This window comes from Drosophila melanogaster, chromosome 3L, assembly GCF_000001215.4.
Source record: "Drosophila melanogaster chromosome 3L".
Taxonomy (NCBI): Eukaryota; Metazoa; Arthropoda; class Insecta; order Diptera; family Drosophilidae; genus Drosophila; species Drosophila melanogaster.
This window is the reverse complement of record NT_037436.4, coordinates 7,858,074-7,868,491: the sequence shown is the minus strand read 5'-3', so window position 1 is coordinate 7,868,491 and position 10,418 is coordinate 7,858,074. Positions and strand designations below refer to the sequence as shown.

The 10,418-nt window shown below is 38.9% G+C and overlaps 1 protein-coding gene across 2 annotated transcripts in view; it reads left to right on the top strand.

Annotated features, from left to right (window-relative positions):
• Positions 1 to 1,122: 1,122 nt before the first annotated feature.
• The window catches only part of Pdp1 (PAR-domain protein 1), a 55,912-nt gene continuing 46,616 nt past the window's right edge, over positions 1,123 to 10,418 (top strand). For both annotated transcript variants that reach the window (NM_168233.3, NM_001274618.1), the window contains exon 1: positions 1,123 to 1,251. In NM_168233.3, the coding sequence (NP_729297.1) occupies positions 1,209 to 1,251 (43 nt within the window). In that variant the 5' untranslated portion in view covers positions 1,123 to 1,208. The remainder of the gene's footprint in view (positions 1,252 to 10,418) is intronic.

The following is a 10,418-nucleotide window of genomic DNA, read 5'->3' as shown; positions in this document are numbered from 1 at the left end:
TATATTAAAAAGATAAAGTTTATTTTTGTTCTTCTTTTAGTTAAATAGATTGCATCTTAGTATTCATTATAAATATTATTCCAAATGTCTTAAAATTAATTAGTTTTTATATTTTATCATGAGTAAGAAAAGGGTTTTTTTCCAGTGCAAATTTTGTTCAACGAAACTAATAATATCGGTTGAGAAATGGAAATTGTTTTACCATTCCCCCTTCTAAGGAGGCATTAGCATTCGTTCCTCCGCTGACTAATCCCCGGCCTAATTCCCATACCTTATGTGGTATCTATATTGGGGAGACAGCTTGCCAATCAATTTGATTGCGCTGCGCTGATGTTTGCCCCTGTTTATCTAGCTTAGGGGAAGGATTTTCAAGCTTTTATCATAACAGAAGTGCTTTAATTCCCTTTGATGAACATTTGTACATAACCCCCTTTTGACAAAGAACTCCATAGCTTACTGATTTCGAAAAGCATGACCCAAAACTTAAGGTCATATCATTTTACTAGTAGGAATTTAAGTATTTAAACTAAAATTGGAAGTCATCTAAAACTATTTTTAAATGTAAAAATATTAAATATTTTATGAACCACATTTAATGTGTTTTTATTCATATCAATATATTTAAATAATTTTATAATTTAAATGATTTATGATATTTATTTATTTATAGACGTAAAATATTTGATGGAATCCTTCTGCAACCTGACCCCTAGCTACTAAAATAGAAATACGGCGATTAGTCAGAGTCGTTCGTAGTGGGTACTTAGTATAGATTTCTATTTTTATGGCCCCACGATCCACTGTTGCCATGTGCGCATGCCCCTGCGACTCTCCGTTACATAAGGCTTATATAAGAGGGCCATGCGAGCGAGCGAGATGGACATATGCCGCTTGGCTCTCTCGCTGCTTCTCCGCAACTAGCCCCCTCACGCTCTGGCCCCCTGAATGGCTCCAGTGAAGATAAAGACCACGTGATTACATTCTGCCGGCTGCACCAAAAAGAGAGAGCGAGAGAGCAGAGTGAGAATGAGTACTTGAAGTTGCTCTTATTTTGATTTCCAATTTATGTCCCAATGCTCCCCCGCGCCGCCATCGAAATGATTTAATCTTTTGGAAAATAGTTTCAGTTACGCGTTGTTGCTGCGACCGTGTGTATCGGTAATCGGTTTTCAAACACTTGCAATCGATAGGAGGACACAGAGTGTGCAATGAGCGAGCCCAAGGAGAATATCATGGACTTATCCGTGCGAGGTAAGTGGTAGCGTAGGCACCTGTCCATTGCCCCCTTGCCCCTCTCACCGAATCATCGAAAGCCCCAACAAAGGTAACACGTGCATTGGCGAGAGTGCGAATCGGTTTTGTTTGCTCTGCCTCTCACTCACACTTTGTGCGCGAAAAAGAGAAAGAGCTCAAGAGAGCATTGTGGGGGCGTGTGATAGTAAGCTTTTGCACGGTTTTATTTATTTTTTTGTTTTCTATTTTGCCGTGGTTAAGCCCGCCATGTGACAAATTATTTGATTTTGTCTTCAGATTGCTACAAATTGGTTTCTTTGATTTTCTATTTTTTTTTGCTATTTCCATTTCTATGGTGATTTTTTATTTACCTAGCGGCGGAGCCTTAAGCAAATAGTAGCTTATGTACGCACACGCAAAATTAGAGTGCTTGTATATTGTGTTCGGCCTTCAATAGAAACGTCACGAGGTACAGTGGATCGAGACTAAGAGGTACCTGAATTAGGAGTGGCTAAAGGATTTCGAAGGATTTTTGTAGCATACTTTCACACACTAAATTGGGGGATCTGAAGATAGAGAAGCTGAAACAAACTTTTAATTTTTTTGCTTTAGTCTTAAAATTTATATATTTATAAATACCCAGTGCAGCCGTACTCAATAGCAATGAATAATTCGGAATTTACACAGCATGCCGTCATTAATTAGTACAATCCAGATGCCGCCTAATTGATATATTGTGGACCCCGCCCAGGAAACCCCCAAGCCCAATCAGGTTCCCACCCCTCCGACCACTTAGCCACTCCACCGAACGACTTCCCCGAGATAAACTAGTATTTACCAACCCGATCACCTGCGATCGATATGCATAGGCCCCAAAACTGACCCCGTTGGATCTTGCGTCGGCACTTGAGGCCTTTGATATCAGACTAATCAAATGTTGGGGTGCTCGATAAAATAGCGTGGATTCTTGGATTGAGCTCATTTCCCCCTATCCAGTACTCAGTTTTGGGTTGCCATGATGGACTGCTGTCCAGAATTGGTGAAATAGAAACGACGACGTCGTCGTCGACAGTTGTCGCCATTCCATAATCACAATCAATTGCACTGTCATCGTTGTCGCCGGCTTCGTTATCAGGAGGAAAGGAAAGACGAGGTTACCAGGCGACTATAAATATTTACCCTCATGATATAGTTGGGCCGCATAAAAAGTGAGTTGTGGCTGTGCGGATGGTGATTACGATGATTATGGTGTGGATGTAGGCAGGGGCTAGTTTTAATTATAAACATTTACGACACACAGTCACACAGTTGCCATCCCATTGCTCATTTTTAGAGGGCTTGAAAAGACGACCATGCATATAATAAAGATTCCATTTGTTCTCGAGCCTTTTACTTGTGAGAAACTTTAGATTTAATTATCTATATTTACAGAATGCATTTTGTAAATAATATATTGCATTTGTTTTAATCAGACAGGGAAAGTCCATAGATCTTAGATATTGGTTCATAAGCTAAAAAATTATGAACCTGAAAAATAATAATAATGAAAAGGATTCCATTTTCATAGTTCTAATATGCAACGACAAATTTTATAGTATTATTAATACCCACAGCTTCTGATAAGCCTCTCGTTGCACGCCCTTTTTTCAGTGCACCTGTTGTACCCTGATATTCATTATTTTCTAGCAACTTCTGGATCGAATCGACAAAGCTCTCATTAAAAGCTCGCGAGAGTGCGAGACTCACGATCGTGTTTTCCCCACAGAAACAACTCTCACGATCTGGGGTTCGGTTGTTTTTTTTTTCCAGCGATCGGATCACATGGTCAGGTCGGGGATTTAGTGGCTGTCTTAGAACCTCCAAGTTCCATTCACTCTGCTCCGGCTGATAAGATCGCAACGCACGCTTCTGGGCGTGGAAATTTTACTGATGCAAAACGCAATTCGAAAAATGCCACCCAAAACCAAAACAATCGCCATATGTCGTAGCTTGGGAGGCTGATCCAGCAGGCATTATCTGGTTTAAAACGACTCAATAATCTGTTCTTAAAATCGGGTCACCAAACACGCGACTAACCTGAAGCCAAGACTTCCATTGGCACGCGCCTCTATACGAAAAAAAAAAATACAACGCGTCTGGGCAGTTTTGGAAAATTTCTGAGCAATCTGAGTCAGGCGTTTTTTTTTGTTTTTTAATTTGGGGTCGGTCAGTCTTGCAAGTGGAATCGAGAGTGGACTTGGACATTCGGTGGCGTGATGATAAAAACACATAGTATACATGTACCATACGCATGGAGCAAAAAGCGATGCCAAGGCGTTTGTTTTCAATCGATCGGGAAGCGGTGCGGTACAGTCCCCATTCATGGGAATCGCCCCAAGATTAAATTCACTAGACATTTATTCGTCAAATGAGGCTTATCGAGTCAGTTCCGATATTCTATATGGTCACCTGCTATTTATAGGGGTATTTTATGACTGGTAAATAACTTGAAACATTTACAACCGCTGGGGAGATGAGATATGGGAACCACCGAAACATTTTTATACATATTTTACAAATTAATTAAATGGAATATCTAACAAAAAAACCAAACAAAGTAAAGTTTTAAAGTTTTCTTTACTGAAGATAAGAGATTTTAAAATGCTACAACAAATATTTTATTAAATCGAAAACTTAATTGGTCAGCAAAGACCGCTGTCTGTCGTTAAGTAATAATCCTTAGCTACCGCCGATTCCTGGATATTATTTATGTTTAAGCTCAAAAGTGCATATTAAATATTCGGAAAGTCAGCAAAAAGTTGTGGCCTTCTCGTTTCCTGCATTATTCTCCTAGTTATTCCAACTCGGCTTCCTGGCTCCTCCTTATTCTTCTGCCAGCTCGTTTCCACTGCCCATTACGTCAATTTGCAATAACGAAAACCGGCGAAATCTAAACAAAACTGCAGCGCCATCAAGTGCGGTAATAAGCAGGCCATCTCGCTTGCACTCGCTGGAGCCCATTCAAATTGCGAATGCGAACTGTGCGGAGGTGGGGAGGTGGGCGGAAGGGCATTTGAATGGGGGGCTGTGTGGACGGAGACTGGAACTGAAATGGGGGAGTCGCCGCGTCGACGGCGACTGCAAAAATTAATATTATGTCATACACATGTATTGCGGTTTGCGGTGTAAACTGCAACAGTATGCGTGTGTGTCAGTCTGGTGTGCCCGTATGCTTGTATGGGAGTGTAATTAGTAATGCACTGGAAGAAATTATTCCTGTGTTTTTAATTTAGATTTACTTTAACAGCAGGTTTTTAATTATATTCGCCAAGCGAAATAACTAAAACTAGAAATATTAAATCTAATAAAAATTTTAAACAAAAAGCAATTTAGTAAAGTAGGTGCACTATGCTTTTTTTAAAGCGAAACAATATTTCGTATTTTTGACAATATCACTAAGCTGAATTAGATACCATTTTGTCACTGTGTAAATTACACTGTAGAGAGAACGATATCAATCTACACGTGTTGAAAGACGCCAACAACAAAAAGAAATCACGATCGTTCATTGCCACGCCAATAAAAGCGCCAATTTACATAGAGTATTTTGCGAAAGATAAAGAGAACGTGAGAGTCGGAAAGAGAGAGCTGGGCTTACGCACACACTAACACTCAGACCTGCCCGTGTGTGTGGCTCAATTAAAAGGCGCCATAAACCTACAGCAACGGTACATTTTGCGCTCTTTCGCATACAAATTGCAGGCAATCAATTTGCAACAACGACAATAAAAGCAATAAAAGCAATAACAACAATAAACACAACCGCAGACGCCGCAAATCTAAAATGAAGGAGAAGCAGCAACAGCAGCTGAAGAGCAGCATTTAATGAAAATGTCCAATAAGCCAGAGAGCTTTTTATTTATGACAACTGTGCGTGTGGACTGCGATGTACGCGTGTGTGTGTGTAAGTGCAACAAAATAAACAGAACACAACTTAAATTATATTGGCCATAAAATTTCATACTAAATATAAAATTGCACAGAAATTGGCTCAACAAAAACTTTATAACAATTGTGGCAGGCAGAGAAAATGGGAACGACTGAGAGATAATTTCATTCGTTTTTTGGGACAAAATATTCGCAAGGCCAAGCTCAAACGTTTGAAAAAGCTACTCAAATAACTGGTTTGGCCTAGTAACAAGTTGTAAAACAAAATACATTGGTTTAAATGTAATGTAAAATGAATAATATTAAATAAAACAAAATGTATCAATGCAATCCAAAAGGCTCGAAAAATATCGTACTTAAGCGCCAAAAGGTAGGCAATAATAATTTTTTTTAAAAAATGATTATTACAAAAATTGGCAGTGAGTATGATGTTTAAAGGAAGCTCAGCATGCTTTTAGAAAAATAAGAGAAATGTGCAAAATATTAAATAAACAGAAATGTAGGCACCAACCACATATGTGTGGTAATGAGAACAATAATTAAACTTTGTTTATAAAACAAATTCGTCTGCCATAAAAAAATGTGTATGCGGGTGTAATTAATTGACACCCTGATCAGAATATTCTTTTACCCTAAATACATGCACATATATTAATTGAAATATGTTTATCAAAACGCAATGTATTCATTTGGATTGTTAATGAATGGCACACGCAGGCTTAATTAGCAGCCACAACAATCAATTGTGGTACCCCCATATTTACTGCATTTCAGCCCACTGTGTCAAGTGAATGGGATGGGTATTCAATAAATACAGAGTGAGAAGGAAATATAGCGACCGGCAAAAAGTTTAATTGAAAAGCCGACTTAAGAGTAACCACGTGGTGCCGCAGAATGCATTCTTGTTCCTTCTTGATTTGTAGAGTACTCAGCGGATTTTTGAGCGAGTTTGTATTAAATTGCAGGTTAAGTGTCTTCTCTTTCGCTTTCCGTCTCCTTCTCGCTCCAACACTTATCGCACTGTGTGAGCTCGGTTTTGTTTTTCTTTTTCTTTCTGTTTGTGTTTGTTTTTGCGGTCGCCTACCGTTGGAGCACCAAAAGTGTCAACAGATGATGAAAAATGCGCCACTTGAGGACGAAGCCGATGAAACCGAAACTCAGCCACTTCGATTCGGGTAAACCAAAAAAAAAAAAAAAAAAAAACTAAAGAAGAACGGGAAAATGTATATTTTTTTATTTACTAAATCAATTCGAGTGGTGAACTAAAATAAATTAATTCATGCAATGCAAACTTTTTTATTTATTTTATTTTTACAAACACATTTTATTTATTAATTTCTTTCGAGAAATTGATTACTTACATTTAAACTAATTTGATGAAGATTTTTTTGATGGAAATTGAATTGATTTAAAAAAATATATAGTGATTTCTTTCAGTGTACCCATTTTTTGTACTCTTCCCGACGATATTCGGTTTGATGTATTGGCAGGAGCAGTTACAGTGAAAGGGCAAGAGAGATTGGTAGTCCCTGCAGAAGAGTGGGTATTTGTTGTGTGTTGAAAAAGGTGAACAGCATGTGAAGTTGAAGCGTTGACAGTTCCAAGGATTGGATACTTTCTCCTCTAATTTCGTGATTTTTTCCGACTAAAACTCATTGTAAGTGACACTTGTCTGGGGAGTGAAGAGTGTGGTGGTGCTGTTCAGACATTTTCGGCTGCTCATTTACGCCCCCCCCAACCAAGAATTTGCCGTACAGATCAATCAAAAGACCTAAGCTCATGTCTTACCCCACTCACCTCCACCCCGTAAGCGGGCGTCACCCCCTACAAAATCCACCCCCTCTAATGCTCCGTTAATTGACAGTTGACACTGCCGCTGCCGCTGTTTCTGCTGACGTCGACGTCATCGTCATCGTTGCCTGACAGTAAATTGAAAAATTGTTGAGATTTCTCAAAATAACGCAAATGTAAAATATCTTCGAAATTACAAAGAACCGAAAACAATCAAGAAAGCATAGGTACAGTGAACGAAATTAACTAAAATAATTGACCAATTAAAAAAACTTTTGTTCAGAACAACTGATAAAGCTGAAAAGCAACTTTAATCAATTATTAAAGCAAGTAAAATAATCAATAATTCCTTCGAATCATCTTCAAGTCTTAAGGCCATTTCTGTGTATTTCTGTGTACTCATCTAGCTTGCTTTCTAATTTCCCATCTCTTTCTGATTTTGTATTTATTTGTTCTTTGGCTCTGGCAAAAATAAATTAAACTTTTACGAAAAATGTTCGGTTCAAGGTGAGCCTATATGAGTGTATAAATAATTTATGTGGCCGTAGTTTCTCAGCCCCACCCCCATCACCGCCCCCGCACACGCGTCTTTTGTCGGCCAACGTCACACGCAAAATTTTAATTGAATTTACATTCCCATCGACACCGAAAGAAGCAGAAATATAAACGAAAATAGAGAAATATTCCTATCTGTTTGTTAGTTGATAACAAATTGGAGGGGCAGGAAAAAAACTAATTCAATTAACAGTTGGCCAATAAAAACGAAAAACGATTGCCCATTTAAGTGGTCAAGGGATGGGGCGAGGGGGGAGGGCGACGAAATGAAATAGTGTTCAATAAAAAAAGTATTGCTCAATCAAAATGGTTTCTCAGGTAGCATTATATTCGTCTTTTTATTTTGCAGACGGTCTGGGCAAATGCCTTTTCTTCCTTTAGCGGAATTTAAGTACCCTTTAGATTTTTTTATATTGCGGCATTTTGTTTCTAGTTTAAACATAAATAAAATTTAATCGAAAATCTCAATTAGGTCAAACAAACAATTTGTTTATAAAGTATTTGTTTTTTGAAGATATATTGCTGGCATTATTGTTATATTTAATTCAAACTGAAGTGCTTATGTTTCTCCATTTGAGTTTGAGCTAAATATTGATTTTGTAGCTACCTTTGAAATTATTATATTGACTTATAACCGGGTATCTGGTAGTCAAAAACGGGACTTGGGCTTCCTTAGCTTGCAGGTTTTTCCATGGCGTCCAAGTGCGTGAGCTGCCACTTACGGCATTTCCTGCCGCATTTTACCCCAGGCCCACTTCACCGCCACCCCAAAAACACATAGATACACTCCCACACACACACACACACTCACACAGACACACGCGCAGGACTGACAGCTTATAAATGATCATGCGTGGGTGAGTGTTTAACAGTGACTCGCTGGGTGGCGGTGGGTGGCTGAGTGGGTGGTGGTTCAAGGGGGTGGTGCGCCCAAGTCGTGCATGCTTCGTTTGCTTTGCTTTTGTTGCTGCCGTCACGTGGTATCTTCTTCTTCTTCTTCGGGTTCCCCTCTTTTTTTTTTTGGCATTGAAGCTCTTGTGAGTTTGTTGATTTTTTTCCAGCTTTTTGTTTGCATTTCACGTTATTCCACTGCAGTTGAAATTATCAATATTGTTGTTGCCCTAGTTGTTTGCCCCCGGAGTTAGTTGGAAAAATGTTTGACTTGTCTTCAGGAAAATACTATTTTCCCTTTTTCCCATTCGGCTGCTCGTTTGTCGTTCGTAAAGTGCTTCCAAAAGGTCGAGAAAATTGGGCTAGGATATGAGGAAATGGGTGAACAAAGAAATGTGAAGACTCGTGCCATTTTAGTGGACAAGTAGTACAGATAAGAGTAAGTTGTTAAAGATGTTAAAGATTTTGTGTGGAAAAAATATCAATGAGAAATTGAGACATTTAGAGAATATAACTCTTAAATAAGTCATCTTCATTTCATGCTTGTTCCATACATAGCTATGGTAGTTTATATATAAATTTCCTTTTATCAAGTGGTAATACAATTTACTCGTTAAAAACTTGTACGCCACCTGCTGTACTTGACTTCCTTCCCCTTAACCCCCGGACTACGATTGACGGGCAAAACCCCATTCCATCATAATTAATTCTATTCATCAGACTGTGTATCCATGCATCTAGCTATCCATTCAACCAGATAGATCAAAGTGTGCAAACAGATCGACAGCCGTTGCATATATGTACATACCAATCCGTATCTAGTGCTATTGAAAAAGTGCTAACAAAGGTACAACTTGAAATATATTCTCGTAGTTTGGTGTTATTAATTCATTTGCGTGTTGCTAATGAATTGCCACACAGCCGCGGAATGAATCCAGAATCCGTGTGCCATGTGCAATCTTCAAATCTTTTTTGGAATCTACTCTGCTAAGGAGACATTTTCGTTTGACTAGAGAAATTTTCAAGCATCCGTAGGGCTCCCAAGTAGAAAGTCCCCCGCCAGCCCGAGAAACCTCGATCCATATATCCCCTATAGCTTCCCCTAATCTTCTCGCTAGATCAACAAAGAGCACACGTACTAATTCCGTCATTCATTTGTACGTTAATTTGTACAACTTGTCGTCGTTTGCGTCGTCGTCGTTCGTTTTTCGTTTCGTTCGTTTTCATTTCGTATAAATGTGCGAGATTTCAAATAGAGCAAAATGTAGTTCAGATCTCTGGGTATACGTATATGTACAAACATATATACCTACTTATATGCAGCTAGCTGATAATGGGTAATCTCCATCCGAGTGTTGGCGAAGCAAATAGATCTTTTAGAATCCTCTCCCGTCAGATTCAGAAGATGATCTTCCGCAGTGATCTCTCCTCACAGGTCCATGCTAATGTTCACTAATTAAAAGAATTTCGAATTTGATTATGCTCGCCTTCGATGCATTTTAGAGGGCATTACCTCCTTTGACTTCTTGTAGTGCCTGTCCAAGGCCGATCAGCGATGGTTAGTTTGATAAGGAAAGCGTGTGTGTACCGCACACATACATGTTTATGTGTTTGGTATAAGAAATTCTTTGGTTGCCGTGTTTGCACGGTGATATGTGCAGTGTATACCGATAAGGTATGGTATGCCACTCTAAACCCCGAAATCCGAAATCCATTTTTCGCTGCCTGCGACATTTCAGAAAATGCCAAAGCAAATAAGTTTTCACACATACATGGATATATGTACATATGTATGTGTTAGGGTGTACCTACATATATATGCAGCGATATATATAGAGGTGTCCGTCGTTGGTTCCTTGACAGGCTGACATCTCGTGATGGGCAACATTGTTGGAACTATTCGAACCAAGGAAAGTCATTTTTAATTTTCGATCTCAAAATGCGTTCACCCACACTTTGGGATACAATTTCGCCTAGCCTTTCTTTTGTTGCACTTGGTATGAAAAAGGGGGGGGTATGGA